This window comes from Silurus aristotelis (genome assembly GCF_946808225.1).
Source record: "Silurus aristotelis genome assembly, chromosome: 21".
NCBI classification, from domain to species: Eukaryota; Metazoa; Chordata; class Actinopteri; order Siluriformes; family Siluridae; genus Silurus; species Silurus aristotelis.
Window position 1 is genome coordinate 20949920 of NC_139594.1, and position 27780 is coordinate 20977699.

Here is a 27780-nt window from a genome sequence, read left to right on the forward strand (position 1 = left end):
TAGGAACGCCAAACTTGTAGAACCACTCATTAACCAACACCTTTGCCACCGTAGATGCTCTCTGATCACGAGTCGGCACCGCCTGGGTGTATTTGGAAAACACATCAGTCAAGACCAGGACATTCTCCATTCCATTCTGTGAGGGCTCAATTAATGTAAAATCAATAGCCAGAATTTGGTTAGGCCTTGAAGCTAACAAATGGCCCATATAGGTCTGGACACAGGAAAAGACATCCTTAGCAACAACAGCGTTCACATTGTTGGCACCATCGCTTAATATCAGAAGACATACCTGGCTAAAACATCTTTGTCGGACCAGCTCTACTGTACGCTCCACTCCCTGATGGCCATGTTCATCATGAAGCTGCTGCATCACTACAGTCTTTAAAGATGCTGAAAGCAAAAGCTGAAGAAAGGCCTCACCACCCTGGGAATGGTGGCACTGGCAAAACAATACGCCATCCTTCATCCTTAGCTGTTTCCACTGTTTCAGTAGTCTACCTGTATCCATGCACAACCCCTGCCGCTCCTAAATTAAAAGATATTTCCCCCTTCTCCACAACTGTAGCAACACTGCCAACGCTGCATCTGCTTCCTGCAGCCCATGCAAATCTGCAGAAGTATGACCAGGAAAAGCTGTAATAGATGCTCGTCACTGTTCTTCAGCAGTTAACGGGGACAGATCAACAGCGTTTATCTTGTCCTGTAGGGAACCAGTAGTTACCTGGGAAGAGACAGTAGCCTGCACACTCATGGGAACATCTTCAACCCCTGGAGGTAAACTCACTACAGTTACTGGACTAATAGTACCCAGGACAGTTCGTGCATAAAGATTAACATCAACTAGCCCTACATTGATAACTGGAACATAAACTTGTCCGCAAGCTACCTTAACAATGGCAGGAAAAGCCAAAAGGCCCGCTGCTAACCCGCCACTAGAGGGCTCAAACACAACCATCAATCCAGCATGTTGCTGAGAACAAGTAGCGGGAATAAACTTCATGGTGCCACCTGGTACATGAATACACTTACGTCCTCGAACCCGATCCCGGGCTGAAGAGTCTAAAGGGGCCTTCGCCTGAACTTGACATTTCTGTAAGGCTTGTTGCCACAAACTAGGGGCATGCTGCACTAAAGCTGCTTCAAAAAGGGCAGACCCATATTGTCCAAACAATTCGTTATAACCTTCCGGAATGATATTCATGCCCAGAACACCAGAGATCTGAGTAGCACTTGGGGGGTCTTTAACTATGAGCACGCCGCGTTTAGGAATCACTTTGCCCAAGACTTCAACATCCAGCTCTAAATAGCCTATGTATGGGATATCTAAGCCATTGGCAGCCTTAAGCTGTAACCAATGACAAGAGTGAAGTTCTTCCTTACCCCAATGCTCAAAGTTCTTCAAAAAAAAAGCTTTCAGTCACAGTTGACACCATTGAACCTGTGTCTAACAAACAGGGAACTAACACTCCACCCAAACTAACAGTCACATGGGGGCATGGAGATAAAGGAGCCATATTGTGTACATCGGGGAAAACATCTGAGCCAAACACATAGCCTTCTAAACTGTGGCTCCATAGCACAGAAGGCTCTAGTTTTCCTGAAAAGAAACAGAGGTTTGGGACCTTTGCACCACTGACTGAGGAGGACGTGAGGGGGATCGATCAACCCTTGACCAAGAACTACACTCACAGGCAAAATGGCTAGGCTTTTGGCACCTCCTACAGATAACTACACCCCGTTTAGTGGCATTTGTAAAAGGGGGAAAACGTCTTGGGGCATTTTGAAATGACAACACATTACGTGTTAACTGATCAAGCTGTTCTTGCTGCTTTTTAAGCATCACTTTAAGCTCAGCTAATTCAGAACCTGTAGACATTGTAGACCCACAAACCCCATACTGCAGCCCATGGGTAGAAGTTGTTGAAAAGCTACGGTCCCTAGAACCCCTCATCATGCCCTCCCGTTTCCATCTAATAGCTTCCCCTCTAACATCAAGTAAAGTAGCCCTTGGGTTTCGACGTACAAACTGTTTTAATTCCCGTCGAAGGGCAGAATCCAGCACATACTCTACAAATTGGTCCCGCAAAAGAACCTCAGAGTTAGGCATACCATTAGGAGCATTTTTAGTTACTTTTGACATTAAGCCAAAGAGGGCATGTAAAAATTCCTGAAATGTCTCTCCCTCTAATTGTCGTCGAGAAAAGAAATTCTCCTGCAAAACAATATATGAATCCGGACAACCATACAATTCAATAAGTATCTGAATAAATGTTCCTGGATCTTCCCGGTCTTCTCTAGGCCTAAATTTTATTTCCTCCCTAGCTTCCCCTTCTAGATGATCATACAAAAAGTGTGCTTTATCAATAATGGATAAGTGACAAATGCACATACTAGTCTTCACTTCCTCTAACCAATCAGGCAAAGAAATCCCGGTGCGGCCTCTAAAAACAGGGCATTTCCTCTCCCTAGGGATATAAATCAACCTTTCTGTCACTACTGAATTACCATTGGAGGGAGATATTGGGCACACATCTACCCTTCTTTCATTAGACTCAGAGGGTGCAACACCCGGACTTGCCTGTACCTCAACCCGTTCATTATCAGCCTTAAGCTGGGCCACCAAGTCTCGCAATTGCTGCATGCACCCTAATGCGCTAGCTGCTGTTTAAGGATCAAAACATTAATATCAAACATCAAAATTAATATCACACACAAAAATAGAGTCACGTCTCTGCTTTACACACCCGATGTATCCTGCCGACTACGCCAAAATTGTAACCTTTGGTTAAAGGTATTAGAAATAAAAAGGAACCGACTACGCCACCTGGGTTATTTATTCACCCAGAAAAATAAATTGAACGCAAAAGAAAAATTAAACCAAAAAGTTACAAAAATATGAAGGACCCTGCTGGTTCGGATGGGGTTAAAGACAGCGATGTGACTTTTCAAAAATAGTACAAGTTTATTTCACAGAAAATGCTTGGAGAGACTAGATTATTTCCACTTTTTAAACAGAAGGGACAAAACACCCAGCAAATCAGTGCATAATTCTTAAACAATGAACCCAAAAAATAAACCAAACACAAAGCCAACACACAAACATACTCTCCCCTTCTGTTTAAGTCTCAAATCACGGCTCATCAGATAATTACATGTGGAAATAATTACATAAATGGCACTCTAGAAAAACAGCTCGTAGAAACATCTATAAAACAGCAGCTAGCACTCTTTGGCCGCACCTGAAACAAACAAACAAACAAACATAAAACACTTCAAAAAGGTCTTCCTCTCCCATAAATAACCCACAATAAAGTTGCTTACCTCATAAACGGGGTTAAACTATTGTCACTATATGCTACCTGCGTTCATGCGCACATCCCTACAAACACACATTCAGACCATGATCAGCAACTAATAAAGTCAAATAAAACAACCATCTCACCAGGGGAAAGCAACAGAAAAGTATACGCAAAAATACCTTTTCTAGCCACACAGCCTACAGACAGGAAAGGTATCAAAGAGCCAAACTCAACAGTGCTTTTGATAAAGCCAAGAACACGCTGAACTAATTACGTGGCACAGGTGTGCTCAATGTCAAAGCGCAACTCTGCAGCAGTGGGCGTGTCTTCGGATTTAAAATTAACCCATTATGTATGCCTGTCTATTTGTCTTTATTTTAAAAGCCATTCAACCGGTCACATTCGGAAGGAAAGAGACTTTAAAACAGCTGATGGAAAGCCAATAGCACATTTTAATCTCATAGGCGACCTTTTAAATGCTGTTCAACTCCCTGCCAAAGTGGCCATAGTGAAGGTTAAAGGACATGCCGCAGGTGATTCAGAGGAAATTCAGGGAAACACGTTAGCGGATAAAGTAGCTAAAGAAGCAGCAAAACAACCAGTAGATTTAGACACAGTACATACAAACCCTGAGATCTTGATGATGTTGCATATCTCCAATATAGCAGACATTGACCTAAAATACTTCAGAGTCAGCCTACTGAGGAGGACATCAAGTATTGGGCTTCTAAACAATGTAAATCAGATTCTGCTGCTATCATTAGAGAGGTAGATGGAAAAATTGCTATGCCTAAACTAGCTTTAATAGTGTTGGTGAAGCATTACCATGGGATGCCACACATTAGCATAGCTAAAGTCATACAGGCTATAAACACATTATACTGTATTGCTGATGTAGCTAAAACCAGAGGTGGCAAAAGTAAACACATCCTTTACTTAAGTAGAAGTACAGATACTCATGTTTTAAAATACTCGGGGAAAAGTTAAAGTACTGATTATACTTTTTTACTCAAGTGAAAGTGAAGAAGTTTTGGCTCAGACATGTACTTCAGTAAAAAGTAGTTATTACTTCTACCTGTTTTAGTGTCACGCTGGTAACTGAACCTCACATCATATTAATATTAGGGCTGTTAATCAAATTAAATATTTAATCACACATTTCTATCTGTTCTAAATGTACCATATATTAATAGTTCCTCTTTTTAATACTTTAAGCAACAGTTTAAATGACGTAAATCATTAGGACACCAAACAGAACCTTTGCTATGTTTCCACACGCTTTTATCATAATCAGACTGATTTATGGTCTGTAATGGTTTTATGGGATTTATGGTATAAATCATAGCGATTACAGAATCAGAGAATATTTTTATTCGATGTGAATGTGGTTTATGTAAAAGACGTAAAAGTTTTCTACACATATTTATTATGTCTGTGAGGTAAATATTCACTGATATTCAGGTTGTTTAATTTGTGTTTGTGAAGAGAGATGACATTGCAGAGAGCGCCCCCTGTTGGTTTACTTTATTTTACAAAAGCACAGCGTTTTGTTATTATTATAAATGAATACAAATAAAATTTGACATTTTACAGATTTGAATGATTTTTATCTGTACGATCAATAAAGACAGTCATTTAAGTTTGTTTTGCCATTATGACCTTCGACAGCTTTGACCACCCTGACTGGGGGCTGTCTGGCTTCTTGCCTTGGAGACCATGTCTAGGCCATTTGGTGAACATGCAAACTTCTGAGACGTATTTTGTTTTATGGGGTTGATGTAAAAGGTGCAGCTACAGTGTTAAAGAGCTGTGTTCTGGCGGAGTTTTCCGTTGTTTATTTGTAATAAACTAGACCACAAACATAGTGAGCAGGATACAAACCTGCACAGGGAGACCCCCATGGATTTCTAGACCTACACCTTAAACACTTAGAAATGAATACTGAAGCTACAAACTGACGTCTGCACACGCATCAATGAGTCTTAGTCCCAGCACTTCTCATCTTCTGTTAGGGTCCATGCTCAGGCTGTGAAGGCAGAGAAGGCAGTGTAGTTGGCTGTGGCAGTAGTGTAACATAATTGTTGATGCTACTAACACTAGCAGTCAATCCAGTGTTGTAAAATGAAGCCTAGAAGTGCTTATTAATTGGTCCCTGAAGCCTACAGGCAAAAATTCAGGAATATTAGAACATGTCCTATAAAGACTTTTTAGAGTCTGATTGAGAGAAAAAATATCTGTTGGAGAAGTGGTGTGCTTTCAGTAACGCTAATGACTGACTTCTTGAGGATCTTTTTTCGCTTGAGAGAATTTGTCTACCTAATCGTGTTGTGGTCTACAGTTTCCTCTGTTTCAGAAGCTGCTATACTCTCACATGAGTTTCTGTTGACTTCTAAGAATGTATTCAAGCAGACCACATTCATCTCCCCCCATTTCAATGCACGTGATTTCAATAACAAGATCACTTGAAAGAGTCTTTGAATTTCTCAGACATTTGAGTTGCCGCTTTGGTCTCATTTGTGACCTTGGTTGGTGCTGCCTTGTCAAAATTAAACTGGTTTTAAGTGCTTTAAGGCTGAAAAATGCCTGTCTTTGCTCTGGACCAAACTGGAATGTATTCTCTTTCAGTCTCCTTAGTGGTTTGGTGATGAATTCCCACCAATCCTGAAAATCTTAGTACTTCTGATGCATTCTTTGGTCCTCTGGCATTGATCAGAGCACAAACTCTTTTAGCTGTTAGGCAAATCACTTTCTCTGAAAGCAGCATTCCCATTAACACCAGCTTATTCATATTATATTGACACTTTTCCCCATCGCGTGTCAAACCACAATTAACAAGTCTCTAATCATGCGTCTCCTGGAAAGGAGCAATACTGATGCTGCTCACTGGCTAATGAAACTCAGAATATCAGTCTCTTGTATCGATATGTACCGTTGTGCACAGAAAATGTAGTAATACCTCCGGACTGTAGCATAAGCTCTAATTGGTGGTAAGCCCATTTGAGATCATGCTTACTAAAAACAGAGGAGGCATTTGTGCTTTGAAGGAGTTGTGTACAGTTGGAATTGGTTATCGACCACGGATTATTATTTTATTTGCCTGCTGCATATCTAAACATAGTCTAATAACGTTGTCAGGCTTGGGAACAATCACCACCAGGTTGACCCATAGAGTGGCGCCAGTGACTGGTTCAATGATGTCCAGCTCTAGATGCTGCTGAATTTTACATTCTACTAGCTCACAGAAAGGACATGATGAAAACTTGCCACAGATCACTTCGATGGGAAATAATGTAAATTGCTAGTCTGTGTTCCTTTGCTACAGCTGTGCTTTAACCCAATGAATTCACAAACCTAAAAAACAACAACTGCAGAAACGAGGGTGGATGGGCTGTGGTACAGTCTATATAAAAGCTGTGTACATAATCAGCCTTCAACTCCACAGAAACACTTTGCTTCCACAGCTGATAAAGGGCTCTTAAAAATGCCCCGTGTCTCTGGAAACACTTAATTCCACTACGTAGATCTGGAATCATCAAGAAAGAAGCTTGAACAGGAAGCATTGTTGAAATCACACACTTGACTTGGCTCACAGTTGTAGCACAAACACTGGTTTGGTGGAGAAACACAGACCTGACTAGCTGAGGTCAAAATGTCAGAGATGATAAACACAGTGAACACAAATAATAGAATGAGAATTAGTTGACAGTGTGAAACAGACAGACTGAGTCAAACTCTGCACACAATCTTCCACTAACATGTCATCTAGCAAATCAATGACCATGTTTAATAACAGGGAGAGAAGAGGGGGGATGGATTAGGTAGGTAAGTAGGTAGGTCTGAGTGTTTAGGTGTAAAGTATTTATGTGAAGTATGTACGGTTAAATTCTATAAAATTAAATGGAAAATATTAATTTCAATTAGTCAAAGCAAATAAATATAAAATTTTAATAAAAAAATAGTATTTAAAATATATAGTCAGTTATAATATGTTTAATGTAAAAAAATATGTAAATAATCAAACCAACAGTAACAATAACAGTAACAGGTCATTTAATAAATATTCCTTGTCTTGATGTTTTTTTTCTCTTTTTCGTTTGTATTTAATGTGAAAGTAATTAAAGGTGTGTGATTATTTGGTTTATCCTGAAGTGTACCATAGTACAAATTTACATGTCTTTAATATATACAATATACACAATATACAATACAACATACAAACCAATAGATAGATTAGATAGATAGATTAGATTAGATTCAACTTTATTGTCATTACACATGTACAAGTACAAGGCAACGAAATACAGTTTGGGTCTAACCAGAGTGCAATAACAGCAAGTGCAGGATATACAGTGTTTACATGATTTACATAAATTAAATTGTATTATAGGACTATAAACAGTAATTTACAGATGTGAATTTACTATGAATATAATATACAGATGAATAAATATGTACTATGAATATAATATACAGATGAATAAATATGTATTATGAATATAATATACAGATGAATATATGTACTATGAACATAATATACAGATGAATATATGTACTATGAACAATACTATACAGGTGAGTATATATGTACTATGAATATAATATACAGATGAATATATGTACTATGAACAATACTATACAGGTGAGTATATATGTACTATGAATATAATATACAGATGAATATATGTACTATGAACAATACTATACAGGTGAGTATATATGTACTATGAACATGATTTACAGATGCCTTTTACTATACACAGAGATTTACAGAGGATGTGAACGGTGAACATAATATATTGCTATTAAAATAAACAGAAAACGGGTAAATATACAATGGTAATAAGTTAATGGTGAGCAGCAATACAAAGAGAGCAGTGTGCAAATGAGCATAGTTTTGTGTAAACAGTCCATTAGTGCAATAACAAGGTGAGAGGTGAGAAATAAGCAAGTGTCCAAGTGAGCATACGTTTTTGTGTGGACAGTCTATTAGCGAAATAACGAAGTGTGAGGTGTGGGGGGGAAATGTGGTAGTGTATCAGCAAGGAGCAGAGTTCAGTAAAGAGACAGCTCTAGGAAAAAAGCTGTTCTTTAATCGGCTGGTCCTGGTCCGGAGGCACCTGAAACGCCTACCGGAGGGCAGAAGAGAGAACAGTCTATGGGCGGGATAAGAGGAGTCCTTAAGAATGCTGCGAGCTCGACGCAGACAGCGTTTCTTTTGGATGTCCATTATGGCTGGGAGTGGAGTCCCTGTGATGCGCTGAGCAGTTTTCACCCCCTGCTGCAGTGCCTTGCGCTCTGCAACAGAGCAGCTCCCATACCAGACTGTAACACAGCTGGTCAGGATGCTTTCCACTGCGCAGTGGTAGAAGTTCACCAGGATATCCTAGGAGAGCTGATTTTTCTTTAGTGTCCTCAGGAAAAAGAGGCGCTGGTGAGCCTTCTTGACCAGGCTGAAGGTGTTGGTAGCCCAGGACAGGTCCGCCAAGATGTGGTTTCCCAGGAACTTGTAACTGGAGACACGCTCAACAGCCATCCCATTGATGCGGGTGGTGTCGTGTGTGCCTATTGACTCTTTCCTGAAGTCCACAATGAGCTCCTTTGTCTTGGAGGTGTTAAGGAGCAGGTTATTGTTGTTGCACCATGTGGCTAGGTGCTGGATCTCCTCCCTGTTGGCAGTCTCATTGTTGGTGATGAGACTGATCACGGTAGTGTCATCTGCAAACTTGATGATGGAGTTAGATCCATTCACAGGCCTGTGGTCGGAGGTGAAGAGGGAGTAGAGGAAGGGGCTCAGCACACAGCCGTGTGGTACACCAGTGTTGAGTGTGATTGTGTTGGAGCAGATAGAGCCAGATCGAACCTGCTGGGGTCTGTTGGTCAGAAAGTCCATGATCCAGTTGCAGGTGGAGGTGTTAATGCCCAGATCTACAGGTTTGGCTATTAACTTGGATGGAATGATGGTATTAAATGCTGAGCTGAAGTCAACAAACAGCATACATGCGTAAGTGTTCTTATTGTCCAAGTGTGTGAGCACAGAGTGCAGTGCCATGGAAACTCCATGTCTTCTTCAAACTTCTGTGCTCCTATTGGTGCGGTAGGCAAACTGGTGAGGGTCTAATGTGGATGGCAGAGGGTCCTTCAGGTGAACCAGGACCAGCCGCTCAAAGCACTTAATGACAATGGGTGTCAGTGCTACAGGGCGGTAGTCGTTCAGGCACGTTGGGTTGGAGTGTTTCGGCACTGGCACAATGGAGGTGCATTTAAAGCAAGTGGGAACAGCTGCTTGGGCAAGAGACAGGTTGAAGATGTCAGTAAAGACCCCAGAGAGCTGCTCAGCACATGCCCTGGACAGTACGTGTCCAGGGATGTTGTCTGGTCCAGCGGCTTTGTGTGCGCTGATCCGTCTGAGTGCATTGCAGACATCTGTGGAGGAGAGTGTGAATGGAGAGTGATCAGCCGAGAGTTTGAGCTTTGTGGCAGTTTCATTGTTGTCTCTTTCAAAGCGAGCATAAAAGTAATTAAGCTCATTCAAGAAGAGAACATCAGTGGCAGCCAGGGTGGAGTGGGAGGATTTGTAATCACTGATGGCCTGGATGCCTTGCCACATGCGTCGTGGGTCAGAGTTGGAAAAATGCTCCTCTATCTTTTACTTGTAGCAGTGCTACAAGAAGTTTTACAGTAAAATGCTACCGTCTGGTGGTGATATGAGGCATTGCAAATTGTCACCGGGCGGTACTTTTGGTATTTTTTATCTGTTTCCACACAGACGGTTTTTATTGTCGGATCTGCGCTTCATGGCAGATTTTAGTGCTGATTTCAGTAAAACAAAATATTTTGTGTTTATTTTTCTGTGGATTTAATTTTTAAATATTCGACTAAAGAAAGGACGTTGTGAATACATTTTGTTTTGCTTTAAATGTTTTAATTTCGCTTTTTATATTTGTCTAATAAAAATAGACGAGTTCTAAATGAATCACGAATAATTAAGCCAATAATAAAATAAGAATTAATTAAATCATTGTTTATATTATATATTCTGTATTTTATTATATATTTATAATTTTAATAATAGTTATCAAATACCAATTGAATTTAATTCTCAAATTTAAAATACCATTGTTTTATTTAACTTTATATATATTTGTTTGTTTGACAAATCGAAATGAAAATCCACAGAAAAATCCACATTAAATATTTGTTTTTACTGATGCGCCAAGTCTCAAATCAGCACTAAAATCTGGCATGAAGCGCAGGTCCGACAAGTAAAAACCGTCCGTGTGGAAACAGAGCAAAAATACCAAAAAATGCCGCCCGGTGACAAGTTGCAATGTATCATATCACCACTAGATGGAGGCATTTTACTACTACAAAAATCGCCGACGTACAATTTTTTTTTATTTAGGTATGGTTTTAAGGAGAGGAATGTGGAAGGGCAGATGGTGGTGGATTTTGCTAAAAGGATGGAAATGGCAGTGGTGAACATGTATTTTAAGAAGAAGGAGGATCATAGGGTGACGTATAAGAGTGGAGGAAGGTGCACACAGGTGGATTATCTTCTGTGTAGGAGATGCAACCTGAAGGAGATTGGAGACTGTAAGGTGTTGGCGGGGGACAGTGTAGCTAGACAGCATCGGATAGTGGTCTGTAGGATGGTTTTGGAGGCGAAGAAGAAGAGGAGGAAAGTTAGGTTTGAAAGAAGAATAAGATGGTGGAAACTGAAGGAGGAAGAGTGTAGTGTGAGGTTCAGGGAAGAGGTCAGACAGGGGCTTGGTGGTGGTGAAGAGGTGCCGGATGATTGGGCAACTACTGCAGGAGTGATGAGGGAGGCAGCTAGAAAAGTACTTGGTGTGACATCTGGAAATAGAAAGCAAGACAAGGAGACGTGGTGGTGGAATGAGGAAGTGCAGGAGAGCATTAGGGGAAAGAGGTTGGCAAAACAGAAGTGGGATCGACAGAGTGATGAGAAGAGTAGGCAGGAGTACAAGGAGATGCAGCAGCAGGTTAAAAGGGATGTGGCGAAAGCCAAGGAAAAGGCATATGAGGAACTGTAGGAGAGGTTGGACACTAAGGAAGGAGAAAAGGATTTATACTGATTGGCCAGGCAGAGGGACCGAGCTGGGAAGGATGTACTGCAAGTTAGAGCAATAAAGGATGGAGAGGGAAATGTGTTGACTAGTGAGGAGAGTGTGTTGAGAAGATGGAGGGAGTATTTTGAGCAGCTGATGAATGAGGAAAATCAGAGAGAGAGAAAAGGTTGGAGGATGTGGAGTTGGTGAAGCAGGATGTAGATAGGATTAGTAAGGAGGAAGTGAGAGCAGCGATTAAGAGGATGAAGAATGGAAAGTCGGTTGGACCAGATGACATACCGGTAGAAGCGTGGAGATGTTTAGGAGAGATGGCAGTGGAGTTTTTAACCAGATTGTTTAACAGGATTCTGGAAGGGGAGAGGATGCCTGAGGAATGGAGAAGGAGTGTGCTGGTACCGATCTTTAAGCATAAGGGAGATGTGCAGACCTGCAGTAACTACAGGGGAATTAAGTTGATCAGTCACACCATGAAGTTATGGGAAAGAGTAGTGGAAGCCAGGCTGAGAGAAGAGGTGACCATCTGTGAGCAACAGTATGGTTTCATGCCAAGGAAGAGCACCACAGATGCCTTATTTGCTTTGAGGATGTTGATGGAGAAGTATAGAGAAGGACAGAAGAAGCTGCATTGTGTATTTGTGGATTTAGAGAAAGCGTACGACAGGGTGGAGAGAGGAGTTGTGGTATTGTATGAGGAAGTCAGGTGTGTCAGAGAAGTATGTGAGGGTGGTGCAGGACATGTATGAGGACAGTGTGACGGCAGTAAAGTGTGCAGTAGGTACGACAGACTGGTTCAGGGTGAAGGTTGGACTGCATCAAGGATCGGCCCTGAGCCCTTTCCTGTTTGCAGTGGTAATGGACAGGTTGACGAACGAGGTCAGACAGGAGTCTCCCTGGACTATGATGTTTGCAGATGATATTGTGATTTGTGGTGAGAGTAGAGAGCAGGTTGAGAAGAGCCTGGAAAGGTGGAGGTACACGCTGGAGAGAAGGGGAATGAAAGTCAGTAGGAGTAAGACAGAGTACATGTGTGTGAATGAGAGGGAGGGCAGTGGAGTGGTGCGGTTGCAGGGAGAAGAGGTGGAGAAGGTGGAGGAGTTCAGGTACCTGGGGTCAACAGTGCAAAGTAATGGAGAGTGTGTTAGGGAAGTAAAGAAAAGAGTGCAGGCAGGGTGGAGTGGGTGGAGAAGAGTGACAGGAGTGATTTGTGATAGAAGAGTATCTGCAAGAATGAAAGGGAAAGTTTATAGGACTGTGGTAAGACCTGCGATGTTGTACGGTTTAGAGACAGTGGCATTGAGTAAAAAACAGGAGGTGGAGCTGGAGGTAGCAGAGCTGAAGATGTTGAGGTTTTCGTTGGGAGTGACGAGGATGGACAAGATTAGAAATGAGTTTATTAGAGGGACAGCACATGTAGGATGTTTTGGTGACAAGGTGAGGGAGGCGAGATTGAGATGGTTTGGACATGTGCAGAGAAGGGACATGAATTATATTGGTAGAAAAATGCTGAAGATGGAGCCACCAGGTAGGAGGAAAAGAGGAAGGCCAAGGAGGAGGTTCATGGATGTGGTGAGGGAAGACATGCAGGTAGTTGGTGTAAAAGAGGCAGATATAGAGGACAGGGTGGTATGGAGACGGATGATCCGCTGTGGCGACCCCTAATGGGAGCAGCCGAAAGAAGAAAAAGAAGAAGAATCTCAATTTGTATTAAAATTACACATAAACTCTACAAGATCTATCTATCTATCTATCTATCTATCTATCTATCTATCTATCTATCTATCTATCTATCTATCTATCTATCTATCTATCTATCTATCTATTTGAATGTTGTATTGTATTTTTAATCCTCAGAGATATAAAACAGATATACAAATAAAGATAAATTATAAACAAAGCTATAAAACAGATATTTTGCTCCTAATGGATCATTATGAAAATTTATATTTATTAAATTACATGATATTGTTAGTTTGTATATTTATGTCCTTTTCCATAATGTGATATTTATTTGCTTATTTGACAAATCGAAATAAATATTTTCAATTTCTTTACCCAGGTGTCCTTCCACTGTTCTCATCAGGGGCTGAGCTCTACATTCATCCAGATTTCAGCAATGCTCTTCACCCCTTCACCACCATTAGTGTCGACTCCATGGAGGGATCTTCCTTTTCATATCATGCATTTCTCTTCACCTTTTCAAATAATCACATCTCCATGTGCTAGAATTGTTAACGACTATATAGTTTCAACTTATGCACCTTGTCAAATTTCTTTGCTCACTCTTAAAGCCTGTAGGCAATCATTTAAACAGTAAATAAGCATTTGGTGTATTTTCACTTTGTATGGTGTATTTTTGAGAAAGATCACAAATAAACTATGATGAACACTTGCACATGATAAACTTCTGTAAGTGAGAAAACAATTATAACAATCTAACATGTGCATTCAAAACTAAATATTACTGATAAGGTTGAGAACAAAAATAGACAAAAGAAACTCCTACATTGAGCAAATTCATGTGAGGAATTTGTTTAACTTCACATCACATTACAAAAAAAGATTGCAGAACTTCTACCCCAGATCACCTGATCTCCTGACCATTTTTATCACCCTGATTATCTTAATAATATGTTTCAGCTGTAGGAGATTGTTGATATATTTAGTCAAGATACGTTTTTATAACCCCGTTCCCACTCTGGAAACCAGAACAACTACAAATATGGTGGCTGGTTTTTACGCTTTGTAAGAAGTTCTATTGTGCGTCTCTAGTGGGAATTGTAGTTTATAAATAAAGACCCTGCCTTGGTTGTTCTACAATAACAGTAAAATATCCCAGATGATTAGACATCCTCATGATTTTGTTCATCTTGATCATCTACATGCAGTATAATGTATGTTTCAGCTGTAGGAGATTGTTGATATATTTAGTAAAGATACATTTTCATAACCCTAAACGTAACCATACTCTGGAAACTGGAAGAACTTCAAATATGGACGCTGATTTGTATGCTTAGTAACAAGTTCAAAGGCGTGACTCTACTGGGAATTGTAGTTTTCAATAGATTGGTATATATTTCCCATAATTGAAAGGTGGCAGTATTAAACTGCAGGATCTCTTAGGGGTTTTGAGGGGTGGGAAAGACATTGGTGTAATCTGATTTTAAAAGTATAATTGTTAAATGGGAGAAATTGTTTTTGGGATATTTTTGACAGTGCCCCCTGTTGGTGCCCAATAGTGACTATTCTCACATGATAGCTGGGGATCAGAGCTCTCTATAACAGTTGGTCCCATGTCTGTAGACCTTCTTGTTGCTGGATTATAAACCTTCAAACATTGTCCGAGGTTGAGGTTCAAAGGTCAGTATTTAGAAAGCAGGAGGCATGTAGAATCTTCATACTGTCTCATGTTACTCACCAGGTCGAGACCTTTCCAATGATGTATTTGTTTTAACTCTACGACAAAGTTTTTATTTTCTCAGTTCATTTACACGAGCCGTCCCAGGCCTGGTTTCAAAGAGCACTTCAAAGGACTAGTATATAAAATTAATCCTTATGTTTGTTTATTTGTTTGTTTTTCCTTTTTATGTGGAAATAGTGACCAAAATGAAACACCTTCTATGGCAGAATCTGTTTTATTAGCCAATGTATTTCGTTTAGTCCTAAGATCTCTGTTTTCAGCCTCAACCCAAGTCCTTCAGGCCGTCCCCCCACGTCTCTCACAGTAATGCACTTTTATTTTCATTCAAACAGGTGATTCATTTTGCTCACTATTTCTGTAAGTTCACTGAGAGGATAAACTGCTTGAAATTGCTAAAAGTTTGTGGACACCTGGCCATAAGATTTATATGTGATTTTTGAACATCCCATTCCACATTTAGTCTCCATTATGCTCTTATAATAACCTTCCCTCTCAGGGAAGATGTTCCACTAGATTATGGATTGTGTTTGTGGAGATTTGTGCTAATTCAGACAGAAGGGTCTTAGTAAAGTCAGGTACTGATGTAGGTGAGGTGAAGAGGACTTGGGTTCAATAGGGTTGAGGTAAAAGCTCTATTGCAGGAGATCTTCCACTCAAACCAATGCAAAGCATATCTTAATGGAGTCTGCTTTGTTCACAGGGGTATTGTCATGCTGGAACAGGTTTGGGTCTCCTAGTTCAAGTGCAGAGAAAATTACATGCTACTGCATCCAAACACGTCATATACAATTGTGTGTCTTCAGCTTTGTGATAACAGTTTAGGAAAGAACCAACTATGGCTGTGAAAGTCAGGTGTCCCAATACTTTTGTTTATATAGTGTATCTCTTTCTTTTTTCCTTCAGCTATTACCGTGTATCAACCATCAATCGATCACCTTTATAAATAACAATGTAGGAAAAGTAAAAACATCTTTGGAAATACTGAATTTTCTGCCATTCACAACAATAGCAGTGAAAATACACCACATTATGTGTGTGCATATTTGTCAAACACACCATAAGGCTGTATTTAATAACACTGGACCATGTGGTTAAATTCACTTGAAAAGCACCAACAGAACAGGGAATCAAGTTATTAGTTAACTGTAATAACATACAACATAAAGTCAAATCAGAACATATAAAACAGTGTGTGTTTGCTGTGTACAAAATATTTGTTGATTTTTTAATTGGTCTGAAGAAAAACAGCCATAATCATCTTTATAAAAGAATTTATATTATAATGTTTATCTTCAATGGTGCAGTAATATAAAGTTACACAACAGTTATATCCTATAATACACTCACACCCCTATAATACCTACAATCCCCCCACCCCATTGCCTCACAATCTATACAATGCATACACTGTTTGATGTGGTAAATCAATGAGCATTCTAAAAATACAAGTCCATTTCCTTCAACACAGCCCTCTGTGCACATCCATCTGAGGAAATACAGAAAAACTAAACAGCAAGAGGTTTTTCTAGAAGAAGGTGAAGTTCAGCTCTTTTAGAATGAACAAGGTGTGTAAAGCATCAACAAATACACAAAGAAATTCTGAAGAGTAACAGTAATGGGGGTATTTCATCAACACAGTTAATGGAAAGCTGTGCTCACTTGAAAAAGCCTGGCTTGAATGAACAGTAACATTCAGTGCAGGCTCGAGCCATTCCACCAAACTCATTTAGCCTTGTGTAGTCAACACTGACTTTAACCAGACGTGATTAAGCATTGCACCGTGCATGGAGTACACAAGCAGCCCTGAACACTTCAGTCCATTTTAACCCTTGTGTCATACAGAAGTGATCGACCACGTTTAGAACAATTTCACCTGTTTTTTTCTTTTTCTCTGATAAGGAGTAAACCATGTGGGTTTAATGGCAATAAAAGGCATCAATTACAACATTTAAAATAAATGTGATCATTAGTTATGAGTTTCGTAACTCACCTGGACACTGGTTTGAGCGCAATGAGAAAAATAGCAACGGAGGCTGAGGATCATGGGTAATGCTGACATCCACTATCCAAAACTCTCTTTCTTTCTTTCTTTCTTTCTTTCTTTCTTTCTTTCTTTCTTTCTTTCTTATGTATTATTATTATTATTTATTTATTTATTTATATTTATCTAGCACTCACATGGGATGTATACAACACCTGAACTTGAACTGACAACACAATAAAGTATAAACACAACCGGAATACAAGGTAACAGCGAAACAATTTGATATTATTATTAGTACAGATGTTTTAGCAGCTGGACCACTGATCCAGACTAATTCAATTTCAATTCAATTCAATTCAATTCATTTTTATTTGTATAGCGCTTTTAACAATGAACATTGTCTCAGAGCAGCTTTACACAGATAATGCGGTGATTAAAAATTACTATGTTCTTTATGAGTAAGTTTGTCCCTAATGAACAAGCCGGTGGCGACTGGCGACTGTGGCAAGGAAAAACTCCCCGAGATGGCATAAGGAAGAAACCTTGAGAGGAACCAGACTCAAGAGGGAACCCATCCTCATCTGGGTCACACCGAATGTCCATTTGTGGCAGGTATACAATGTTGCGGGGTGCAGTGATGATGATCAAAAGCGAAATGTTTTGCTGAGTCAGTGTAGGAGACTGTTGACATCAACTACAGTCCAATCCATCCTCAAAGCTCCCGTTCTTACTCCGGAATTTCATGGAACCACCCAAGGCGTTGATGAGAAACCTTCCCCAGCTGCACAGAGTGGCCTCCAGTCAAAGAGAACACTATCCAGAGGCAGGCCTGGACGAAGTGGGAAGATCCACGGAGGGGAGAGGGGCAGGAACAGTGGTCACTGGAGCCTCAGGAGCATTTTTAACTCGACCGAGAGAGAGAGAGAGAGAGAGAGAGAGAGAGAGAGAGAGAGAGAGAGAGAGAGAGAGAGAGAGAAGAGGGTGACAGGAAGAGAAGGATATGGATTATTAAGTGTACCTATCTATGGGATAAGAGACGACCCACCACACCACCATCAACAAACCTGAGTGAACACGTGAATGTGAGGGGACGACAGCATACAAATATCCCAGTTCACCAAACACTCTATATCCATGTTCCCTCCAGATCTGAGCCTTTACCTGAGGAAAAATCTACTGATTAAAGGCTTGACTGAATAAATATGTGTTCAGCCTCGACTTGAACACTGAGACTGTGTCTGAGTCCCGAACACTGATTGGAAGGCTGTTCCATAACTGCGGGGCTTTATAAGAGAAAGATCTGCCCCCTGCTGTAGTCTTTGTTATTTGAGGAACCAACAGATAGCCTGCACCTTTTGATCTAAGTAGGCGTGGAGGATCATATTGGTACAGAAGTTCACTCAGATACGGTGGTGCGAGACCATTAAGTGCTTTATATGTCAGTAGTAGTATTTTATAATCAATGCAAGATTTGATTGGGAGCAGTGTAGACTGATTAATACAGGGGTGATGTGGTCATATTTCCTAGATCTAGTAAGGAATCTTGCTGCTGCATTCTGAACTAACTGAAGCTTATTTATGCACCTACTCGCACACCCAGACAGTAAAGCGTTACAGTAGTCTAATCTAGAAGTAACAAAAGCATGAACTAGTTTTTCTGCATCCTGTAACGACATCATATTTCTAATTTTAGCAATATTTCTAAGGTGAAAGAAGGAGATCCTGGTGATATTATTCACGTGAGCCTCAAAGGAAAGACTCGGGTCAATAATCACACCAAGGTCTTTGACAGCCGTACACGCTGAAACAGAAACACCATCCAGAGATGCTACAGAATCAGAAAGTTTACTTCTAGCTGCATGTGGTCCTAGTAAAAGTACTTCCGTCTTATCTGAGTTTAGCAGAAGAAAGTTATCGAGCATCCACTGTCTAATGTCCTTTACACACTTCTCAACATTGTTAAGCTGATCTCTCTCATCTGGCTTTGCTGAAATATATAGCTGTGTATCATCAGCATAGCAATGGAATCTAATACCATGTTTATGAATTATTTCTCGAAGAGGCAGCATATATAAAGAGAAAAGCAGAGGGCCTAAGACAGATCCTTGAGGAACACCAAACTTTAACTCAGAGAGTGTGGAGAACTCACCATTAACATTAACAAACTGATAGCGATCAGTCAAAAAAGACCTGAGCCAAGAGAGAGGCGTTCCCTTTATTCCAACAACGTTCTCAAGTCTAGCAAGTAGTATAGTGGGATCAATGGTGTCAAAAGCTGCACTAAGGTCGAGCAAAACAAGTAAGGAGACAAAACCCTGATCAGAGGCCAATAACAGGTCATTTACCACCTTAACTAGCGCCGTCTCTGTGCTATGATGAGGCCGAAATCCTGACTGATACATTTCAAAAATATTATTCATAAGTAGGTGTGAGCATAACTGCTGTGCTACAAGCTTTTCTAATATTTTGGATATAAAGGGGAGATTTGATATTGGTCTGTAGTTGGACATTCTGACAAGGGTTAAGGTCAGGTTTCTTAATTAGGGGGTGGATAACTGCCAGTTTGAAGGATTTTGGTACAAATCCAGTGCTAATGGAAGAGTTTATTATTTTTAAAACAGGTTCAATTACCTCTGGAATTATCTGTTTAAAGAAACTTGTAGGCAAGGGATCGAGAATGCAGGTTGATGATTTTGATGAGGAAATTAATGAAATTAAGTCATTCTCGTGAATAGGAGTAAAACTTTGTAATTGATTGTCTGTTATAATTACACTGCTGTCTACAGGGTTACTTGTAAAATAATTTGGCTTTATATTAACCGTCTGGATTTTTTGCCTGATGTTTTCAATTTTCTTATTAAAAAAGTTCATGAAATCATTACTACATCATCTAGGGTATAACGTAATGTTGATTTTAGGTAATCAGTGGCCCAGTCGAGCTCTGCAGGGTCAGACAGAGATCTATCTAATATCGTAATTTCTGGAAGATTGTTAATAAAACGCGCTGTTGTAGCTGACGTGAAAGTACGCTTAACACGATAACATGGTGAAGTAGAAATGCAATGACTGAGGCAGATTTTAGAAGAGATGAGATAATGATCTGAAATAGCTTCAGACTGTGGAATTATGACTACGTTTTTTACTTTTAATCCAAATGTTAACAACAAATCGAGAGTGTGTCCACCACTATGAGTGGGTCCTATAACATTCTGATTCATTCCAACTAACTCTAGAATGTACACAACTGCTGCTCTTAAGGAGTCTTCCTGATTATCAAAATCAATATTAAACTCACCAATAATTAATGCTTTGTCTAGAGAAGTAACTAAATTTGTGATGAAATCTGTAAATTCTATGAGAAAATCAGAGTCGGGCCCTGGGGGTCTATAAATAATAATGAGTGGAATTGTCTGACTGGACCTGCTTTCAGACACTGAATATTTTATGTTGGTGTAAAGAACTTTAAATGTTTTACATTTTTGTTTAGTCTTTTGTGTGACGCTTAGATTATTATTATAAATAGCTGTGACTCCGCCTCCTCTGCCATTTAGACGGGGTTGGTGTATGTAACTATACCCAGGAGGACTCGCTTCATTTAATGCTACATATTCATTCGGTTTAATCCATGTTTCTGTTAAACACATTATTTTAAACTCCTGGTCGGTAATAATTTCGTTTACATTAAGCGCTGTAGACGTGAGAGATTTAATATTCAGCAATCCTATCTTTAGATCAGAGGTGCTGCTGTGCGTTCAGTCCTATTTAATTTAATGTTAATCTGGTTACTAAAACAGACTTTCTGAGAATTCCTATATTTTGGTTTCGCTCGGGGGACAGACACAGTCTCAATTTGGTGGATCCTGAGTGACGACTCTGTGCAGCTAGCAGACTGGAATCACTATTAAGAATCACTATGCAGCTCTTCCTCCATGTCCTGAAGAGAACTCAAATCTTGAGGTGGCAACAAATTGTGAATTCAGGTCTCTGACTCATCAGTTAATTTTCTACTCTGAAGGGTCTTTAAGAAGATTTGCAGTTTGTCCATCATCATTTCCTGTTTTATTAATATATTACTCAGGAGGGTGAGGAAGACAACAAGAAAGACAAATATTAGTTTTCAGTCACTTTCATTAGGTAAACACTGACCATTTGCTGGTCAAGTTAACATGAAAAACGACTACAATTGTGGATTATTAACCACCATCAGGACTATTCTTGATCACACATTACAACATCTCAAAAAAACATTTGAGATATTCATTTTTTGAGGTTGTTTGTACAAACATACATACATCAAGGTTTTTTACAGTACCTACAGTACTACAGTACCTACTTATTTACAGTAATTTGGCAAAATAAATAAATAAATAAATAAATCACAATAACCATTTAAGTGTTTATGGATTTAGAATACAAAGATTGTAAAGATTGGCTGCATATGTTTTGTATGTTTTCCACTTGTTATTAAAAATTTATTTGTTTCATGAATTCATTATTCTTTTTTGGTGATGATGCAAGAACCGATTCTGCATTATAGTTCCAAGGAAAGGTAATCCAGGACCTTGTTTCTATAAATCTCATTTAAAACTAAAACATTGTTTCCATAATAATTTTTTTTAAATAAAGTTAAAAACCTTTTTAAAAAAAAAAATAAAATTTCATCATCATTTAAAACTAAAACCTTGTTTCTATAATTATTATTTAAAACTTTTTATAATTCTCATTTTAAATGAAATGTTTTTTAATACCTCTTTTTTTTAACCTGTTTGAGTTGATCTATTGTTTGACTCTTCAGGTTTGAATCGGCTCAATTTATTTACTATGAAGAGCTGGTTCAGAGATCCGATTCAAATAACCGACTCACTTGTGAACGACGCATCAAAACAGGAATCATCCACTGCCTCAGATGTGGGACAGTGAAAATGCTGCTCTTTATTAGATTTATCTTTTTATTCATGTATGAAAAAAAAAAAAAAAAAAACAGTAGCGCTAATAATACATAGATGGTTAAAATAATTGTAAATATGTTTCAGCTGCTAAATTTATTTCACTAAAAATCCTTTTATAAAGTACCTCAGATAAGTAGCTAACGTTAGCGGCTAGCTGAAAATTAGCAGAACTTTTCCCGGAGTTGTAGATCAGTTTAATCACTGCTGCCTCAATAACCCTGATTCTTTCAGGATATTTAAATAAACTGCCATAAAATTTTATGTGAACAAAATGTATGGGTTTTAAAAATCCTGTCAGAAATGCGGTGGAGTTAGCTTGTAGCAGCTAGCTGTGTTAGCATCTCCTGAAGAGGACAGAGGAGTGATGGTCAGTAAAGGATTTATTTGTGATAAAATCGATTTTATTGAAGTACCAATATTTTCTATATTATAGCAATGCTTTCAAAAATATAAAAATTATAAATTATAAAAAGTAGCAAAAACATTCAAAATACAAAAGCAAGACAATATTTTATAAATGTTTGAATGGTTAATTTTAATATTAAAATATTTGTCCATTTTTATTTATGTACATCAGTTATGATTAAAAACACTGGCCATTTTATTAGGGACACCTGTATGCAGTTCAGCACTGCAGTGTATAAACTCCTGCAGAAACTAATCCAGATCTTCAGATCATTTTCACATCAAACATCAGAATGAAGAAAAGTCTGATCTCTGTAACATGGTCTTTAGATGGGTTGGTTTGAGTTTTTCAGAAACTGCTGATCTCCTGCTGGAGACTGTAGAGATACACAGAGTGGTGCATTAAAACAAAAACACAGTGAGCCACGGTTCTGTGGGGAGAAACAGGAGCTGACAGGAAGTCTAGAATAACTCATGGTGATACTGGGTGAGTTAGAACCTTAATAACTGACCTACCACTTTCTCTTTGAGGTTCCTCTAAGCATTGCTTGACCCATTCTCCAGCTCATCCACTAAGTGAGGATGTTTCTTCTTTAGAATTGTATAAAATTCTTCTTTCACAGCTCTGAAGGTGAGGCAGTTGGTGTACAAGATTCTCATTTTCTCCTGTGGCGTAGTTGCTGCACTGATTCTACTGTACATTTCACCATTAATCATTTCCTTGGATAGGAAACCATCTGCAATCTCCATTACTGAAGAAACTTTCTGTATCAGAATGTCTCTGTGTTTATCCACAAAGTCAGCAGCTGAAAGACAGATGAACATTTTGATGTTTTGGTATAAATATGTAGATGAATTTGGGAAGAACAGCTGAAAGTTTTAGGATATTTGACCTGTTTTCACCATTTGGGGTGAATTGGCTTCTTGGCTCTTGTAACCTGAAGTGATGAGATAGAAAGTGTAAACTTCAGTATAAATACACAGCTATGAGGAGAAGACAACATTAAGCCTTAAGAATATTTTGGAGTTTACAGCATCCCTGAGAGCATCCTTTACTTAAACAGCTGAAGGTACATTTCTCCATGCCAGAAGGAAGTGGACTTCTGGTTTTATACTGGATTATTGTACTGAAATGAACTTTTGGCTACCTGTAAGAAAGACCTGGCGAGACGCCCACACCTCCTGGTCATGTTCATCCAAAAGTCCCAGTGTGAGTACCTCAGCTTCATCAGAAAGTATCACCTCAAATGTGGGGTGATAGTTGGGGGCAGAGTCAAGCTCAAATATCTCAGTCTAAGGAACCCAAAGACGTGTGAACAGACTGCTCCAGAATGTAAACTAAAAACCAAACAGTCTGATTTCTCTACACACGTGTGGAGTGGAGTTTACCTGCGGCTGACATTTATAATGCTCACAGCGTGGCCTGTATGGTTTTGTAGGGACCAGCTGACAAGTGGAACTGCTCTCAATGTACATGTTGTGCTGAAATTGATTCTGCACCTTAAGAATGGATATATTTGAATTAATTTCTAAATATGAGTCATTTTAAAATTCTTTGAATAATTAAATACGTATTAAAAAACACGGTTAGGCATCGAGTGATTAATTAAAGCAGGTTACCTCTAAAACTGGAACATTTTGGGGCAATAAGTGCATGTGCAGCTTTCTCTTCTTTGTCCTTCCTGGAATTTCTTTGTAGAAGAGAAGGACCTGTGCCTTGATCGGTTTGTCCTCGAAAAATATTTTCATTAGGAGTCCGTAGAGAGAGAGATTTTTTATGTCTATGATCACATGTGTCTCTGTCACTTTCAGAGGCTGAATGATCTCCACATTCCCATCAGAGAAATGTGCCACAGCCAGTTCAGTCTGATTTTTATCTGCAACACATGAACAAGAAAAAGCTGAGAAAAATAAACAATACCAGCATCGGAAGATAATCACTTACCCCTGGGTCAGTGTGAGTAATGGATTGTGATTGGCTGGAAGTCCAACACAGATATTTTGTAATAAGTTCTAAATGTATGTGCTGCTTATAAATAACTGTAACCATAGTAACCTACTGATGCAGTTTCACACAGAGGGAGACAGCTATTGTACAGATGAATTTGGAGACGAACTTTCCAATAAGAAATATAAAGAAACAGCATCAGGAGTTAATAAGAACAGCTTGAGTAATTAACATTTATTATAGCTCATGTAAATGTTATCTTCTGGCACTACTTTATCTCTATGTGATTCAGAGCAGCAGAATTATAAATGTAATGAGTGGTATATATGAAATGTGTAAGGAATTACATTAAGCGTTATTTTGTTAAACAGCGTTATTTTATTTAAGCATTTATTTTGAGTTATTTTGATCCATTCAGTCAGTTTTGCTCTGCAAACACCAATAACAGTTTTAACATGTCAATGATGAAAAGTGATTATGGAAAAGACGTTACACTGTTTTAATGCTCTCAGCTTCATTTCGAGCTGTTCTTCACTGCCATATTGTGCACTAACATCTTGTAACTGGATTACTTATAATTACTTATGCCCTGGATGTAGCAAACCCCCAGCCACACAATGAGAGCTTGTTCCCGTTCCAGCTAGGTGCTTAATTATCCCTTACTTTTCTTGAGAAATTTGTACGATTTCAGAGCATTTTAGCGACATGAGGTCTTTCCTTTTCCATGTGTGCGTCTCACTAACTAGTCCCATATTTCTACATGCGAGATTAACGTTTCACTATGTGGGCGGAGTTAAAGGAGTATACCACATTAATGGAAGAGACCAAACAAAATGGAGCTCAAAAGAATTACCTTATTTACTCTTTTCTTAGAGTTAGTTACACTGGATTACTTACACATTAATACTTATTACAATTTCTGCACCATTTTACAATAGACATTGTCTCAGCAGCTTTACAGAATGTAAGAATTCTAGAATAAAAAAATTTAAAGATATGTGAATTATATGTATTTTGCCCCGATGAGCAAGTCTGGGGCAAAGACTCAAAAGGGGAACTCATTCTCATTTGGGTGATATCAAAAGTGTGATTATAAATCATATAAACAATACAACAGTTAGACTTTGATCTCAAATTACCTTACCAGAATTTATCTCACAGTGAGGAAGGTGCAGTTTACACATTGACCCCTCGGAGCAGTGGATGTTGTACAGGGGTCCTGCAGGCTGCATCTGTCCCATGGCGTCTAACTGAACACTGCCCCAGGACACTATACTGTACAACACTTCAGCTTTCTCCTTCATCTCAAACACAAGGTTGGTGTATTTACACTCAAACTGCCCAGCACGAGAACAATGAAACCTGTAGAGCCAAAGATAAAAAACATTTAAGAAGTAAAATCTGGATTAGTTTTATGTTGTAACATCAAAAATTCACTGTAACGCCTTTAGCATATGTGCTACCTGTATCCACTGTTCCAGTCCTCATGGTGGTATTTACCTAATTCAGGAGTAAACACGTCTGTTTCCCCTGAGTGCCCCTAAACAGATCAGATAGAACAATACACACATTTAAGATTAAAACACACCAATTACAAATACAAATTTGTGTTCAGCGTGTAAAAATATAGTTGTTTCACTAATTATTGGAGCGGAATTAAAACTTTCCATCGAATTTGTTGACCAGTGTTTGGTGCAGCTATGTCTCAACAGCACTGTTTATATTAAATAAAGCTTTTCTTCAGGACAGATTTTTCACTGATATTTATTTACAGCAATTATAAATATTGTGACCCTCTGAGAACAGCTAACAAGCATCCACTATCTTATGTCCTTTACATATTCCTAAACATTATTAAACTGGTCCTCCCTCTCCTCCTGTAGCTGGATGCATTAGATTTACCCTCTTAGTCTTCAGCGCCGTGCCAGCATGACCGATATCCCAGTGTTCTCAGGTGTTAATGTTTAACAATAGATGAAATAAAAAGGGAGAAGAGTAACATGACTAACTATACATCATTCTAAAGCTCTGAGCCTCAAGCAGCGATGTCAGATCTCAGTTTTTCAATGGAAAACGTATAACTAATGTATTTGCTGAATGTGTGTGAGCAGTACACAACAACAACATGCAGAAAAACTGCACTACTCACATTATTATTGTAATAACGAGTCACAAACACATCCACTGCTGCTAATCCCGGTTTATTAGGAAAGATAGAGCTCCAGTGAACAACATGCTGTAACGCATTTCTGCTCCAAACAAACAAGTGTTGTCATTTAGATGTTTACTCTTGTTTACATCACAGAACTTGACAGCTGGTGTTTGTGTCTCTCTGAATAACTTTTGCATAAAAAAAAACAACATCTTGGTGGTAAAAAAACAAATATGGCTGGTAGAATATAGTGTGAAAAAACACAAAAAAAATAAAAAATCATAGAAAGGCGGAGTCTCTGGTTTAAGCCTCCACTCTAAAGGCAGGTGTCATTTTGTTCTGCACCACCAATCATTTCAAACCTTTTATTTCCAGCCAGTAGCATTATGGAAACTAATTGATTGATGGAAAATGTAGAAAATAAGTGGAGGATTCTAACGATATATGGGAGGATTTTATTCTACACGTGTGTGAGTCTTAGTTTTATTACACTTTATAAACTCTTATTGGTCAAAGCAGCACATGTGCACATGAACCAGGAAGTGATGCAGCTCTCTGTTCTGCTCAAACACCTGTTTATAGTGCGTGCTAAGTGGACTTTGTTTACGAGAAAAAAAGAAAACAAAGGAAAAAAATGAACAGTGAAAAAGTTGTTTTATCTGAGATTTGCACAAAGCAGCAATAAGGAAAATAATTTGGGAGACGGAGTAACGAGCGACTGCATCGGTATGTGTGTGTGTGTGTGTGTGTGTGTGTGTGTGTGTGTGTGTGTGTGTGTGTGTGTGTTGAGATTGAAATGTTCGCACATCAATATGAATGGTCATGACTGTAAAACAAGAGCTTGTCTGCTACCTGGTCATCAATATGAATGTTAACTCAATATCAATATCCAAACATGTAGAACAAAAGCCTTTAATGATCAGCAGTTTATTTCTATGCAGACTGTATGAATAGAGTATGAATGAACCCAGTACTTTTCTGGATTGCTCCAGGACTGATTTCATGTATTTATATATGAAGAATGTTTTTTTCAATGCATGACATTTATATTCAACGTACTTCATCATCTATAACTTATCTTTTTTTATAACTTTTTAACTTTGAATAATGAACAGTAAAACTCAACGTGTCTTCTTTTCAAATATATTTAAATTGTGTTTAAAAGATATGTAGCACACGTTTATCAGGAACTGTTAACATTTAAATTTAGATAATGCATTTTCAGCTGTGAGTCCCAAAAGCTGTGGTCGAAGGCTATCAGGTTAAAACATCGACGCCATACAAAGCCAGAAACAGACTAGCACCCCCTATCTCTCAGAACTTACCTCACCCTGCACTGCACTAAGCTCCCTCTTATCCTCAACCACTGCTCAACTGGTCCCACCAACTCTCAGGGTAAAAACAAGACATGCTTACAGACTTTGCTCTGTTCTGGCATTCAGGTGGTAGAATGAACTTTCATTTGATGTCCATACAGCTGAGTCTTGTGTCTTTCAGAATAGCTGCTCATTGTCAGGGAAAAGAAACATAGAAGA

The 27780-nt window shown here is 38.9% G+C and overlaps 2 protein-coding genes and 1 long non-coding RNA gene across 3 annotated transcripts in view; 1 reads left to right on the forward strand and 2 right to left on the reverse strand.

The window, feature by feature from the left end:
* LOC310716350 (uncharacterized protein) overlaps nucleotides 1-27780 on the reverse strand; it is a 185513-nt gene that overhangs the window by 119216 nt on the left and 38517 nt on the right.
* Nucleotides 13287-14343, forward strand: LOC310716558. Its single transcript, XR_014530613.1, has 2 exons — nucleotides 13287-13680; nucleotides 14140-14343. It is a non-coding gene; the product is annotated as an uncharacterized lncRNA (long non-coding RNA).
* On the reverse strand, nucleotides 22120-27614 carry LOC310716510 (NACHT, LRR and PYD domains-containing protein 1b allele 3-like). The gene is made up of 8 exons (XM_083523847.1): nucleotides 27571-27614; nucleotides 25557-25633; nucleotides 25238-25455; nucleotides 23766-24022; nucleotides 23535-23645; nucleotides 23294-23438; nucleotides 23039-23083; nucleotides 22120-22951 (listed from the first exon to the last, which is right to left on the reverse strand). Exons 3-8 carry the CDS (start codon nucleotides 25395-25397, stop codon nucleotides 22683-22685), a joined length of 987 nt encoding a protein of 328 aa, XP_083379973.1. The 5' UTR covers nucleotides 25398-25455; nucleotides 25557-25633; nucleotides 27571-27614; the 3' UTR covers nucleotides 22120-22682.